At 30.4% G+C, this 15,704-nt stretch overlaps 1 protein-coding gene across 1 annotated transcript; it reads right to left on the reverse strand.

The window, feature by feature from the left end:
• Window positions 1–3,257: 3,257 nt before the first annotated feature.
• On the reverse strand, window positions 3,258–15,446 carry LOC141290284 (cell division cycle-associated 7-like protein). The gene is made up of 10 exons (XM_073822467.1): window positions 15,341–15,446; window positions 14,784–14,858; window positions 12,327–12,446; window positions 11,846–12,232; window positions 10,133–10,195; window positions 9,825–9,995; window positions 8,087–8,230; window positions 7,857–8,006; window positions 5,165–5,301; window positions 3,258–3,628 (listed from the first exon to the last, which is right to left on the reverse strand). Exons 1-10 carry the CDS (start codon window positions 15,368–15,370, stop codon window positions 3,607–3,609), a joined length of 1,299 nt encoding a protein of 432 aa, XP_073678568.1. The 5' UTR covers window positions 15,371–15,446; the 3' UTR covers window positions 3,258–3,606.
• Window positions 15,447–15,704: the final 258 nt, after the last annotated feature.

Below are 15,704 nucleotides of genomic sequence, written 5' to 3' on the forward strand. Positions count from 1 at the left end.
ATCATTTGATTTGGATCGGAGCTTCAGCGCGTGTTCGCAAATCAGTTGATTTGGATCTGAGCTTCAGCGCGTGTTCGCGAATCATTTGATTTGGATCGGAGCTTCAGCGTGTGTTCGCGAATCAGTTGATTTGGATCTGAGCTTCAGCGCGTGTTCGCGAATCAGTTGATTTGGATCTGAGCTTCAGCGCGTGTTCGCGAATCAGTTGATTTGGATCGGAGATTCAGGGCTTGTTCGCGAATCATTTGATTTGGATCGGAGCTTCAGCGTGTGTTCGCGAATCAGTTGATTTGGATTGATTTGGATCGGAGCTTCAGCGCGTGTTCGCGAATCAGTTGATTTGGATCTGAGCTTCAGCGCGTGTTCGCGAATCAGTTGATTTGGATCGGAGATTCAGGGCTTGTTCGCGAATCAGTTGATTTGGATCTGAGCTTCAGCGTGTGTTCGCGAATCAGTTGATTTGGATCTGAGCTTCAGCGCGTGTTCGCGAATCAGTTGATTTGGATCTGAGCTTCAGCGCGTGTTCGCGAATCAGTTGATTTGGATCTGAGCTTCAGCGTGTGTTCGCGAATCAGTTGATTTGGATCTGAGCTTCAGCGCGTGTTCGCGAATCAGTTGATTTGGATCGGAGATTCAGGGCTTGTTCGCGAATCATTTGATTTGGATCTGAGCTTCAGCGTGTGTTCGCGAATCAGTTGATTTGGATTGATTTGGATCGGAGCTTCAGCGCGTGTTCGCGAATCAGTTGATTTGGATCTGAGCTTCAGTGCGTGTTCGCGAATCAGTTGATTTGGATCGGAGATTCAGGGCTTGTTCGCGAATCATTTGATTTGGATCGGAGCTTCAGCGTGTGTTCGCGAATCAGTTGATTTGGATTGATTTGGATCGGAGCTTCAGCGCGTGTTCGCGAATCAGTTGATTTGGATCTGAGCTTCAGCGCGTGTTCGCGAATCAGTTGATTTGGATCGGAGATTCAGGGCTTGTTCGCGAATCAGTTGATTTGGATCTGAGCTTCAGCGTGTGTTCGCGAATCAGTTGATTTGGATCGGAGCTTCAGCGCGTGTTTGCGAATCAGTTGATTTGGATCGGAGCTTCAGCGCGTGTTCGCGAATCATTTGATTTGGATCGGAGCTTCAGCGCGTGTTCGCAAATCAGTTGATTTGGATCTGAGCTTCAGCGCGTGTTCGCGAATCATTTGATTTGGATCGGAGCTTCAGCGTGTGTTCGCGAATCAGTTGATTTGGATCTGAGCTTCAGCGCGTGTTCGCGAATCAGTTGATTTGGATCTGAGCTTCAGCGCGTGTTCGCGAATCAGTTGATTTGGATCTGAGCTTCAGCGCGTGTTCGCGAATCAGTTGATTTGGATCGGAGATTCAGGGCTTGTTCGCGAATCATTTGATTTGGATCGGAGCTTCAGCGTGTGTTCGCGAATCAGTTGATTTGGATTGATTTGGATCGGAGCTTCAGCGCGTGTTCGCGAATCAGTTGATTTGGATCTGAGCTTCAGCGCGTGTTCGCGAATCAGTTGATTTGGATCGGAGATTCAGGGCTTGTTCGCGAATCAGTTGATTTGGATCTGAGCTTCAGCGTGTGTTCGCGAATCAGTTGATTTGGATCTGAGCTTCAGCGCGTGTTCGCGAATCAGTTGATTTGGATCTGAGCTTCAGCGCGTGTTCGCGAATCAGTTGATTTGGATCTGAGCTTCAGCGTGTGTTCGCGAATCAGTTGATTTGGATCTGAGCTTCAGCGCGTGTTCGCGAATCAGTTGATTTGGATCTGAGCTTCAGTGCGTGTTCGCGAATCAGTTGATTTGGATCGGAGATTCAGGGCTTGTTCGCGAATCATTTGATTTGGATCTGAGCTTCAGCGTGTGTTCGCGAATCAGTTGATTTGGATTGATTTGGATCGGAGCTTCAGCGCGTGTTCGCGAATCAGTTGATTTGGATCTGAGCTTCAGTGCGTGTTCGCGAATCAGTTGATTTGGATCGGAGATTCAGGGCTTGTTCGCGAATCATTTGATTTGGATCGGAGCTTCAGCGTGTGTTCGCGAATCAGTTGATTTGGATTGATTTGGATCGGAGCTTCAGCGCGTGTTCGCGAATCAGTTGATTTGGATCTGAGCTTCAGCGCGTGTTCGCGAATCAGTTGATTTGGATCGGAGATTCAGGGCTTGTTCGCGAATCAGTTGATTTGGATCTGAGCTTCAGCGTGTGTTCGCGAATCAGTTGATTTGGATCTGAGCTTCAGCGCGTGTTCGCGAATCAGTTGATTTGGATCTGAGCTTCAGTGCGTGTTCGCGAATCAGTTGATTTGGATCGGAGATTCAGGGCTTGTTCGCGAATCATTTGATTTGGATCTGAGCTTCAGCGCGTGTTCGCGAATCAGTTGATTTGGATCGGAGATTCAGGGCTTGTTCGCGAATCAGTTGATTTGGATCTGAGCTTCAGCGCGTGTTCGCGAATCAGTTGATTTGGATCTGAGGTTCAGCGCGTGTTCGCGAATCAGTTAATTTGGATCTGAGCTTCAGTGCGTGTTCGCGAATCAGTTGATTTGGATCGGAGATTCAGGGCTTGTTCGCGAATCATTTGATTTGGATCGGAGCTTCAGCGCGTGTTCGCGAATCATTTGATTTGGATCTGAGCTTCAGCGCGTGTCCGCGAATCAGTTGATTTGGATCTGAGCTTCAGCACGTGTTCGCGAATCAGTTGATTTGGATCGGAGATTCAGGGCTTGTTCGCGAATCAGTTGATTTGGATCTGAGCTTCAGCGCGTGTTCGCGAATCAGTTGATTTGGATCGGAGATTCGGGGCTTGTTCACGAATCATTTGATTTGGATCGGAGCTTCAGCGCGTGTTCGCGAATCATTTAGTTAAATGGTAAAAAACGTCAAACCATAAAGGCAGTACAATTCCATTTATTAGGTGAATCAAGAAAGAAATGTCTAAAAAAGTAAGGGATGTGTTGCGAGGTTAACAAAAATATATAAATATTTCAAATATAGTGAATTAATCTACAAACTTGATCATAATGCACAATGTTTCCATCTAACATGTATTTTGAGCTGTATCTCGTAGTTATGGAGTAAATATTAATGGAGTGCTTTGCTAGTTAGCAGTAAACTGGTTTGTGTTGGATGTTTTCTTTGGAATGGAAATATTGATAGAGCCAGTTTATGTTCACCTGAGACATAAAGGACCGTTTTTTTATGCCAAGATATCATGCATTTAATAAAAAAAAAAACTGCAGCATGTAAAATGTGAAATAAAAGGACCTTTATTTAAACTAGCTTCCAATAAAAAAGATTTTCAGAGAGAAAAACACAATTTGTGCAAATGAGAGAAAAGGCTCCGTAATCAGAAACATCTGTTACAGATCTCATGATATCTCTGCCTTTAATTAGCAGGAGAACAGTCAGATTCATTAAAACAAAAACAGTAAAAACAGTATAATATCATGAAGCGTAAAAGAAACGACTGGTTTGCATATGAGTGCCAAACACTGCCTTAAACTCTCAGGGTTTTCCTGCTCAAATGTTAAAAGTGTCAGGATCAGTGATGATCAGCGTGATTCCCATCAGGTGCGTCTGTGTCACACGGATAACGGTCTTCACTTCACATCCTTCTGCAGACTGAAACACACAACAGAAGAGAGCAGCATTAAAACCCTGCAGACTCAAGAGCAGCGGCTGCTTTCTGGAGAAATGGAGCCACACTTACAGGTCAGATCAGAGACCAGCAAAATACAGTGTATTAGCTAATCATTAAAGCAGCATGTCAAGATGTTCAGACTGAAACCACTTTCACACCTGACTGCTGTAATGTGATGCATCTCAGAATCAGTGAAGAAAAACTAAACTAATGTTGGGCAGCATTTGGTTTTGTTAATCAGGAATTGACTGCATGGTGAAATACAGTAATAAGAGGCTTTATATGAAAACATAAACCAGAGTTTAACAAACTTGAGGAACTACAGGTGGTTTGAGATTTGATTAAAAGCTAATTATTAATTACATCAAAAATAGTTTTTTAAAAATAAGAGAAATGAGAACGGCTAATAAATGCATAAACTTACGTTTAGAAATATCCTTTAAAAAAAAAAGGTATAAAATATTTATTATGAGGGTGGTTTGTGAGTTGATAAAGCTAATAATTGATAGATATAATAATTTGTTTTATATATAAAAATAAATAAAGTGTTAAATTAAAAATATCTACAATTAAAAAAAATAAAGGTGGTTTGTTGGGTTAATTTAAACAAATAATTAGTTACCATAACTTATTTAATAATTAGATTAAATAAAAAATATCTTTTTATTTATTTAAGAGATAATGAATAGCTAATAATTGCATCAGGAAAATATAGATTATCTAATAAATGTGTAAATAAATATTCATTATGGGGCTGGTTTGTGAGTTGATGAAAAGCTAATTAATTATATTTAAAAAAAAAAAAGTAAAAACATCTAAATGTATAAATACTAAACTGTTTTTAAAATATTTAAATTAAACAATCTCATGGCGGATTTATTTTAGAAAATATTGTTGTGCATACAAACAGTTTGTGAATCCGTTAAAAATAATAAAATATGTAATGAAATATATATTTAAACAAACAAAAAAACAAGGTAGGGTGGCAATTGATTTTATCGATTAAGAAAAAAAAAAAAAAATTGTATGACGAATAAGAGTTTAGATTTATTTATTTGTTTTCCTTTTTAATCTCTTTAATTTACTTTGTAATAATTCTAATGTATTTTATTTTAATGTTCACCTTTTTTTCCGCTTTATTTTTATTTAAGATAATTTATTATGATGAATAAGAGATTTTATACAAAAATCTCCAACATGAAGTGATAAACCAGGGTTTCCCAAACTGGGCTTTTTATGAGGAACTGTTTGTGAGTTCATGGAAAACTTAATCAGAAAAAAATAAAATAAATAAATAAATGTGTCAAGAAATACAACTAAAATAAATATTAAAAAAATAAATGTAAAAAAATGTTTATGGGCATGTCAAGTCATCAGAACCCAGATGGAAAAATAAGTGCACCTCCATAATGTACTTAAGTGCAAAATTAGTGTGAAAATAAAGCACTGGGAAAAGCATGAACATGCAAAAGTTGTTGAAATCTGTTCAAATGTCTGGGTGTTGAATATGAATTGACCTTTCCAGATAGTCGCGGACGTTGTCGTGTCCGTAGAATTTGGCGAGTCTGGTGAGAGCTCCCGTCGCACAGCGTCCGTCCCGCTTGCGGCACAGACTGCAGTTACACACTCCTCGACAGATGGGACACTCCCACGACTGCAGGAACACAACAAACACACAACCAATGCTTACAAAACACCCCTTCAACATCCCATTTCTCATGACTTCTTCAGTTCTTTCATTTCAGTTTAGGTTCTTCATTATTATTGCATTTATTAGTATTTTGAATTAACTTTCATTTGTAGATTTTGTTTTCATTCTTATGTTTATTTTTATTTCAGTTTTAGTCATTTTAATATTATTTATAATTTAGTCGTTTTTTTCCATCTAATATTTGTTTTAATTTATTAGCTAAGTTATTTTTTGTTTTGTTATATATCTATTTAGCTTTATTTCAGTTAATTAGTGAAAATCATAATAATAATAGTTTTTTATTATTTGCTTGTATTTTTAATGAGGTTTAATTTACTTTAATTTACTCAGTGTAATTTATTTTGGTTAATTTTTAGCTTTATTTTTATTTAATTTCTTTCTAAAGATGTTTTAGCTTTATTTTTATTTTTACACGTTTTTCATCTGATATTTCTTTTATTTCATTTAAAATAAAATTACATTCTTTTATGTTTTTAATGTTTTGTTAAAGATTTAGCTTTATTTCAGTTAATTAGTAAAAATATTAATTTATTATTATTTTGCTCATTTCTTTTATTCGCTGAGATATTTTTATTTATTTGTTTTATTTCAGATAATTTTTAGATTTATTTATTCACAAGCTTTAATTTACTTTAAATAATAATTCAGTGTATTTTAGTTTAGTTAGTTGGTAACAATTCTAATTTTCAAAATATAAAAATAATAATAATAATAATAATAATATTACATTTTCAGTTTTTTTGTTTTGTTGTTGATTTTTTAGCTTTAAAATTATTTTTATTTCAGTTCCAGTTAAGTTTTTCCATCTAATAATTGTTTTAATTTATTAGCTAAGTTATTTTTGTTTTGTTAAATATCTATTTAGCTTTATTTCAGTTAATTAGTGAAAATAATAATAATAATAATAATAATAATAATAATAATTTTTTATTATTTGCTTGCATTTTTAATGAGGTTTAATTTACTTTAATAATTCAGTGTAATTTATTTTGGATAATTTTTAACTTTTTTTTATTTTATTTTATAAAGATGTTTTAGCTTCAATTTTATTTTTACACGTTTTTCATCTGATATTTCTTTTATTTCATTTTTTAAAAATTACATTTTTAATGTCTTAATGTTTTGTTAAATATCTATTTAGCTTTATTTCAGTTAATTAGTGAAAATTTTTATTTTTAGATTTATTTATTCACAAGCTTTAATTTACTTTGAATAATAATTCAGTGTATTTTAGTTTAGTTAGTTGGTAACAATTCTAATTTTCAAAATATATATTAAAAAATAAAATAATAATAAATTTTATTTCAGTTTTTTGTTTTTTTTGTTGTTGATTTTTTAGCTTTAAATTTTTATTTTTATTTCAGTTCCAGTTAAGTTTTTTAATCTAATATTTGTTTTAATTTATTAGCTGAAAGTTATTTTTGTTTTGTAAAATATGTATTTAGCTTTATTTCAGTTAATTAGTGAAAATAATAAGTGTTTTTTTATCATTATTTGCTTGTATTTTTAATAAGCTTTAATTTACTTTGCAATAATTCAGTGTATTTTATTTCAGTTAGCAACCATTCATATTTACACTAGTTTTTTCTTTAGAATTTTTAGCTTTAATTTATATATTTTTTCATTTTATTCTAAAGATGTTTTAGCTTTAATTTATTTTTTCTTTCAGTTTTAAGAAGTTTTACACGTTTTTCCATCTAATATTTGTTTTATTTCATTTATTCGCTGAAAGTTTTTTTTTTTTTTTTTTCAGTTAATTAATGAAAATAGTTATTTGTAGATTTTTTTATTTATTCATAAGCTTTAATTAACTTAAAAAGAAAGGTTTTGAACAACTCACTTTCACTGTTTGAGTTTCCGCTCGCGGCCGTCTTGCCAGTCAAGAAGTGTCCATCTCCGAATGCGAGGATGGATAGCTCTTAAAGCATATTTCCATATAAATGCACGGCTAATTCGTTGTTTTGTCGCAAGTGAAAAACAATATTAACCTTCTAGTTGTAAAAAGAGCCTCATATAAGAAACATTAATAAGAATCTCGCCTACGGAGATGGACACTTCTTGACTGGCAAAACGGCCGTGAGCGGAAACTCAAACAGTGAAAGTGAGTTGTTCAAAACCTTTCTCTTTAGTAAACTCTGTGTACACAAACAATGTTCTCAATGCTGGAGTTCATGTGTAGAGACCCAGGCTATACTTCCAGCAAAGTTTCATGGTGTGTCGAGTCTTCTTAGTGTTGTAAAAATATAGATTTTGATGCGCTCAAAGTTATGCCCCTAGTACTCCCATTCACCGGCCATTGACCACAAAACGAAATCACGGTCAATCTCAAAAACGGCCCGTTTGTCGTAATTATGCTTTTAGATATAAGTTTGTCTCGTTTACAGTAAAAAAAAACAGCCCAGGTTGCATTTTGACAATAGTTATCCTTTAAGTTTTTCATCTAATATTTGTATTTTATTTTTAATGAAGAGTATTTTGAGTTGCTAGCGGTGTCTTACGGGGTCCAGCAGCGCGGTGCGGACGTCTTCTCCGTAGCGGTTGCGTAAGCAGGGTCCGCAGAACTGCCCTTTGACCCCGCCGCAGTACAGGCCCCTGCACTCAGTCTTGGTGTCCAGGGTTTTCTGACGGCACTGGTGACACGTGCTGCCCTGAGATCATTAGTACGCATTATTATTATTACGTTATTATACATCACAAAACCACAACACAACAGCCACTGAACACTCACGTTCTCCTTATCAAGGATTTTGTCTTTAGCGCGGTCGGCGACGTTCTCCAGCTCTTCTTCGGTGATGTCCTCCGGCATTCGTATGGAGTCACGCGAGCGACGTTTTCTCTGTTTGGGTCGAACATCTCCCAGACTCTCATTAACCTGCAGAACAACCAAACCAATGTCACATCAGTTAATTAAGAAAAACTGTTGTGTTCAGATTGTGTTTAGTTTAGAGTCAGGAAATATTAATGCACCTTAAATAGTACTTATTTCTTATTTCTAATCTTCGTTTTAGTATACATTTTTCTTCTTATGTTTACATTTGATTTTATTTAATTTATTGGTTGAAACATTTGTTTTTTAAATGTCTTTAGCTTTTTAATGCGTTTGTTTGTTTCTAATTTTTTCTATTTTCTTATTAGTTTTTTTATATTTTATTACTTTTTTTTATTAGAAAATAACGCACCAAAAATATTACTTATTTTATTAAAATATGACTTATTTATTTCATTTATTAGTTGAAACAGTTTATGTTTTTTTTTTTAATGTCTGTTTATCTTTTTTATTTGTTTATTAGTTGAAATCTTAGATGGGAAAAAAAAATACGAATTACTATTTCAGCTAATAAACAAATAAAAAAGACGGAGACATTTAAAAAACAAAAACTATTTCAACTAATAAATGAAATAAAAGCAACTAAACATTTTAGATGAAAAACTTGAACAAAAAAAACTTTAAATGAAAATTATAAATAAGCTGAAGTACTAAAATTAGTATTTCTGGTGCGTTTTTCCTAAATTGGAGGGAAAAAAAGAAAATAAGCAAAACTAAATAAAAAAAAATAGCATTTCATCATTTAAACAAATATTTACAATAGAAAAACAATTTCAACTAATAAATGAAATTAAAATGCACAAATTATTTAACTATGTATTTTAATTTCATTTTTTAGTCAGGAAATGATAAAATACTATTAATAGTATTAAAAATAATATTTTAGTACTTCAACTTATTTCTACATTTCATTTTAGTTTACTACTAGTTTACTATATATATATATATATATATATATATATATATATACATACATACATACATACATACATATATATATATATACATACATACATATATATAATTATTATTATTTTTTTTTTTTATGTATTAGTTGAAATAGTTTTATTGTCATTTGTTTAAATGACTATTTCAATTTATTAGTTGAAAGTAATTTTTTAGATTTAGTTGTTAGCTTATTTATTATTAGTTTGTTTTACTAGCTTTCTTTTTTCCAATTCAGGAAAAGACATTGCACCAAAATACAAATGTTTGTATTTTAACTTCTTTTTATTTTAGTTTAAGTTGTTTATATAGTATTTACATTTTATTTCATTTATTAGTTGTAACAGCCTGTTTGTTTATTTATTTATTCATTTATTTTAATTTAATTTAGTTGAAACAGTAATTTTGTTATATTTTGTAATATTTTAATTTATTTGTTTCAATTCAGGAAATAATAATAATGCACCAAAAATACAAATACAAAACAAAAACAATTTCAATTTATCTTTAACTTTATATTTGTATTAAAAAATATAAATATATTTTTATTATTTTATTAAATATTTTTATTGAATTAAATTAATACATAATATTTTTATAGAAAAAAATGTTTTTGGTGCCATTATAATATGATGTTTTTGGTTTTCTACAGTAAGTTTGGATGACTTTTTTGAAAGATTTGTGTGTCTCTTGCCTCCATCAGGCGTTTAATGTCGAACTGTCCGCTCTCTCTCCTCTGAGGAGCTGGTTTTTCCTCCACTTCGATCCCAAAATGCTCTGGGGGTCTCGCTTTGCGGCCCGGGTTTCGTCTCTCGACCTGAACCTCTGAAAAGCGCCGTTTCGGGGTGGATTGCTTCTTTTTCTTCTATTTAGGGAACAGATAAAACACCATTAAAAAGAGAAGATTCATTATGTAATTATACTGGTTAGATATGAAGAGAAAACAGCATTTTCTGGTGTGTTCTGTGTAGGTGTTTGGTGCAGGGGATTGTGGGATCTTACCGTAGGTGTCGTCTTAGACGGAAGCTCAGGCAAAGAACTCAAGTCAGCGAAAAGTTTTGCAAGCTGCAAGAAAAGATTTGTTTTTAAAGTTAATGTAAACATCCAAGATATTATTTAAAAAAAATAAAATTTATATATATATATATATATATATATATATATATATATATATATATATACACACACACACACACACACACACACACACACACACACACACATCAATACTATACTGAAATTAATAATTGTTGCAAAATACATGCCAATACTGATATGAATTCATATTCTACTTAATCTTATAATATTAAATGTTACCATTTTAAAAAATAAATTGATAAAATGGTAAAAAAAAAAATATAAAATGCTGTTTTGAATTCCATTTTCATAAAAAAACCTTATAACAGTATAAATATAAAAATAGTATACAGTTTATTTAAAAAAAACAAAATTAATTACATTAAAAAACATGTAGTATTTATACAAAAACTGCTGTTTTGGATTAATTTTTTTTTTTAAATATATAAATATAAAAAAAAAAAAACATTATTAGTAGTAGTAGTAGTAGTAGTAGTAGTATTAAATGAATACAATAAATGTGGCTTTGAATTTAAATTTTCTAAACATTTTTATAACCAAAATGCTGTTTTGAATTATATTTTATTTGACAAAAATATAAAAAAACAATGAAAAGGTACAAATTTTATAATTATTAGTTACAAATATGTGGAAAATGCTGTTTTAAATTACATTATAGTATAAATATAAGCATAGTAAGTATTATTTTAAAACAAAATGAATGAATTTCAATTTATACAAAAACAGCTGTTTTGGATTATATTTAAATATATATAAATATTTTAAAACAAATTTTAAAAAGTTAAAATTATTATATAACAATTCAAATATATACAAACACTTGAATTACAATTTTAAATTGTATTAAATGTATTTAATTTTCATAATCACAATAGAATAAATATACAAATAGTATAAATACTATTTTAAAACAATTTATTTAATTAAAAAAAATACATGTACGTACAATTTATACAAAAAGTGTTGTTTTGGATTATATTTAATTTTTAAAAATATAAAAAATTTGAAACAAATTTTATTAATATTATTATTAGTAGTAGTAGTAGTAGTAGTAGTAGCAGCAGTTACAAATAATAAATAAATACAATAAATACGGTTAATTGTATTAATTTATAATAATTTAAACTTAAATTAATTTTAAAAAGTACAATAGTATAAATGTATACAAATATATTTTTAAAAAACATTATGTACAAATATATACAAAAACTGCTGTTTTGAATTTTATTTTAAAAATTCTAAACATTTAAAAACTAATTTCAAAATAAATTTTAAAGTGAAATTATAAAAATTAATTGTTATATTCTTTTTTTTCAAAACAATACAATTGTGATCAAATTTTTTTTTTTTTTTACAAATAAAAAATATAATTCAAAGCTGCAGTTTTTGTATAAATTGTACATAATGTTTTAAAAGAGTATTTATAAATAGTTTATATTTTATTATTATTAATACTAATATTTATAAATGCTATTTCTAAACGATCATAAAATTTTAAAAACAAAATTAAGTAAAATTTAAGATTACAATATGTGAAATATATATTTTAAAAAATTAACTACATAAAAAAAAGCATAATATAATATTATTTTAAACCAAAATAGATGAAAACAATACCATAGCTTTATTTTCTTCGATGTTTTTGGCCCGTTTGCTCAGTATCTGCATCTCTTCATCGGTCAGTAGACTCTCCACATTGGTCACTTTATCAGAAGGTTTCGATTGGCTCTCTGCTCGCATACGCTCATATAAAGTAGGCTCTTTCGATTGTTCTGGTTCACGCCGCTTCCTGTTTCCTCCTGCAGGCTTCGTGCTTGGGGGCGGGGCTGGAGGCGGGGCTTCCTTGTTGCCTTTTTTGGCCGTGTTCCGTTTAGGGGCGGGGCCTCTTTTGCTGGGAAACTTGAACGCGACGCACAATGCAGAGCTGCGCCTCTTTTTAGACGCCGGTTCCTCTCCGTCAGAATAAAAGCCGTTGTCGTCGCTGTCTTCATCAGACGCTCCACTCTGCAGATGACATTTGATTTTAATTATATATATATGATTTTAAAAAAATAATTTGCCTAAAAATGAAAAGATTGTTTTTTTTAGTCATATTCACCATGGGTTTTCTCCAGTCGCACTCCTCCACCGTAAAACCCTCGAACTCGCCCTCGCTCTCGGTGTCCATGAAGGCCTGCGCCAGCTCATCTCTGATGTTTTTGGACCTGAAGCAAACATCCTGACAGAGAAAGTGACAGAACGCATTATTATTCCTGGATTGTGCGAAAACCATCTCAATTATTAATAGCGCTGTTTTGCAGCTCCTGCCAAATCAGAAGAGATAAGCAGCACCAAGGAGACCTGCCACGCACTTGGGTTTTCTCCAGCATATTTGTATTTCTAATACGAACTCAGAAACGCTAATGAAACAGTTCTTTCTCAAACGGAGGAGACATGGCAGCTTTAGTTAAAACATTGCTTGTAAGAAGTGAAGCACGTCTTTTGAACACATGATGGTCTGTGGTTTCCTCACGGCAGATGGAGGAGATCTGGAGACTGACAGACACACGTCAGAGAAAGACAGGCTCTCAGCTGAAGCTATCCAGGGACAGCAAGAAAAAAAAAAATCAATTCTCTAGATCAGTTGTTCAATAAAATCATGGAGAACGACAACAGAGAAAATCAGGGTCCGACCTCGATAGATCAGGGTTATCATTATCAACTAAAATCACACACACTCAAAAACGGAAATCAAATATTTTAATGTTAATTGAAATACATAATAAGTTCTAAATTTTTGTAAAACATAATTAGATATATGTAACTTTTTGTGTGTGGTTTTAGTTTAGAACTTAAATTCTAAAAAATATATAATAATTGTATAAGAATTTATATAGAAAGTTGAAGTACTAAAATTAACTAAATACTATATAGACATTAAAAAAAATAAGAATCACAAAAAAACTGAAACAAGATATTTTAATGTAAATTTAAATAAAATAAGTTCAACATTTTTGCCAAAAATAATGACATTTTATACTTATCAACTTTGTGTGTGGTTTTAGTTTAGAATATAAATTCGAAAAATGTAATAATTGTATAAAAATTTATATAGAAAGTTGAAGTACTAAAATAAACTAACTAAATACTATATAGAAATAAAAAAACCCTGAATAATATATTTTAATGTTAATTTAAATAAAATAACTTCTAATTTAAACAATTATATAAGCACTTTTTAGCTAACGTTTATTTCCAGTAATTTTTTTTTGTGTGGTTTTAGTTTAGAACATAAATTCTAAAAAATATTATAATGGTATAAAAATGTATATAGAAAAAACTGCATATAAAGTATATTTAAAAAAACAAATAAAATATTTTAATGTTAATTGAAATAAAATAAGTTCTAAATTTTTGTAAAAAAATAATTACATACAATTTCATATATAGTAACTTTTGTGTGGTTTTAGTTTAGAACAAATTCTAAAAATATATAATAATTTATATTAAAAAACTGAAATAATATATTTTAATGTTAATTTAAATAAAATAAATTCTAATTTAAACAAAATTATATAAGCATTGTTTAGCTGATGTTTATTTTAAGTAATTTTGTGTGTGGTTTTAGTTTAGAACATAAATTCTAAAAAATATGTAAGAATTGTATAATAATTTATATAGAAAGTTGAAGTACTAAAACTAATAACTAAATACTATATAGACATTAAAAATATAAAAATCACAAAAAAACTGAAATAATATATTTTAATGTTAATTTAAATAAAATAAATTCTAATTTAAACGAAATAAACATTAGCTAAACAATGCTTATATAATTTTAAGGAATTTTTTTGTGTGGTTTTAGTTTAGAACAAATTCTAAAAAATATTATAATATATATATATATATATATATATATATATATATATATATATATATATATACATACATACACACAAACACACATACACACTTTCTTTTTTTGCTTATAACTTTAAGTTGAAGCTGAAAACCTAAGTAAACAATATAATAAGTTAAAATTAAAATAAAATCAATTATAAATTAAAATAGCCAAAAACCTCAGTAAATGTAATAAGCAACCAATATAATAATATATAATAAAAGTAATACATTTGAAATAACACTGTGGTTTTAATTTGTTTAAAGAAATAAAAATAAATGAATAAAAAACTAAATGACTTCGTTACTAAAACATAACTAAAATGAAAACTTAAAAACACCCTAAAATTAAAGAGAAAACAGAATATATATATTTTTAAAAAATCTAATCTTAAATAGTAACAAAAACTACTACAGTTTAAAATGAAATGGTTTTAACATACAGCAGCACACTTTGTGGTTTTAAAACTTTAGTATTTTTTTGTTTATGCACACATAAAAGGAAATATTCTCCCACAAATCAGTTCCAAATATTATCAAATCATTTATAATAATTAACATTAATTTCTGCCAATGTCAATGATACCAAAATCCCTTTAAGGCATTATATATATATTCTATTTATTTTTTTATTATATATTATTAATAGTAGTATTGTATAGTCTTTGATACTAACAGGTTTCCAGGATCCCTTTAATCGGATGCTGTCTCTGCTGTCCTTTGACAGATCTGTCACCTCCAGCTGCTTTGCCTGACAAAAGCAAGAGGTTTATTACAGCAAACATTGAATAATAAAAAATATTTATATTTAAATAATAATAATAATAAATAAGAATAACCAATGCATTATAATTATTATTAGTAACATTAATAATAATATGCATTGCATTAAAAAAACATTATTAATATGTCATTTAACTATTATTAACTTGGTGCAGACATCAAAACATATCCATAACTTCAAAACAAAGTTTTGAATATCTAGAAAAAACGCATTTTAACAAGTTTTACCAAACAATGCAGACTTTACTAATTCACTTTGCTGATGATTAGTTTCTGTGTCTCATTAAATATGCATTCACACACGTTTCAAAGCGAGGATCATCGCTGCTAAGTTTCTGCATGTAACTTTAGGTTATGTGTGTGCATGCAGTCACACAACTCTCTCTACCATCGCTGTTTCTAAGATCTGAAGCACATTTATCAATGAAAAACACTCCGGATCGCTCTTACCTTCAAGGTTGCTCTGCGGGTTTTGATCATTTTAAGATTTAAAGTGATTTTTCGTGCTTATCAGTGTGTGATTAAAACTCTTTAATGAATGAAAGGTTTAAAAAACAACACGAGGACAGGAGCATGTGAGGAAACCGAGGGGTGAGTGTGTTCTGAGTTCATAACTAAAGATGTCATTATTTTACTTTGACTTCGTTGTTATTGGCTTAATGCTTATTATATGGTTTAAACATAAACATTTAATGATCAATACAAGATAAATAAGTCTCCGTTATTAACTTTAATGTGAGTTTGCTCGAGCGCGTCCCCCCTCGATCGCGCCTGCGGTCTGAATGGAACAGTCCAGAGTGCTCGCTTTGCAATT

This window comes from Garra rufa, chromosome 17 (genome assembly GCF_049309525.1).
Source record: "Garra rufa chromosome 17, GarRuf1.0, whole genome shotgun sequence".
NCBI lineage: Eukaryota > Metazoa > Chordata > Actinopteri > Cypriniformes > Cyprinidae > Garra > Garra rufa.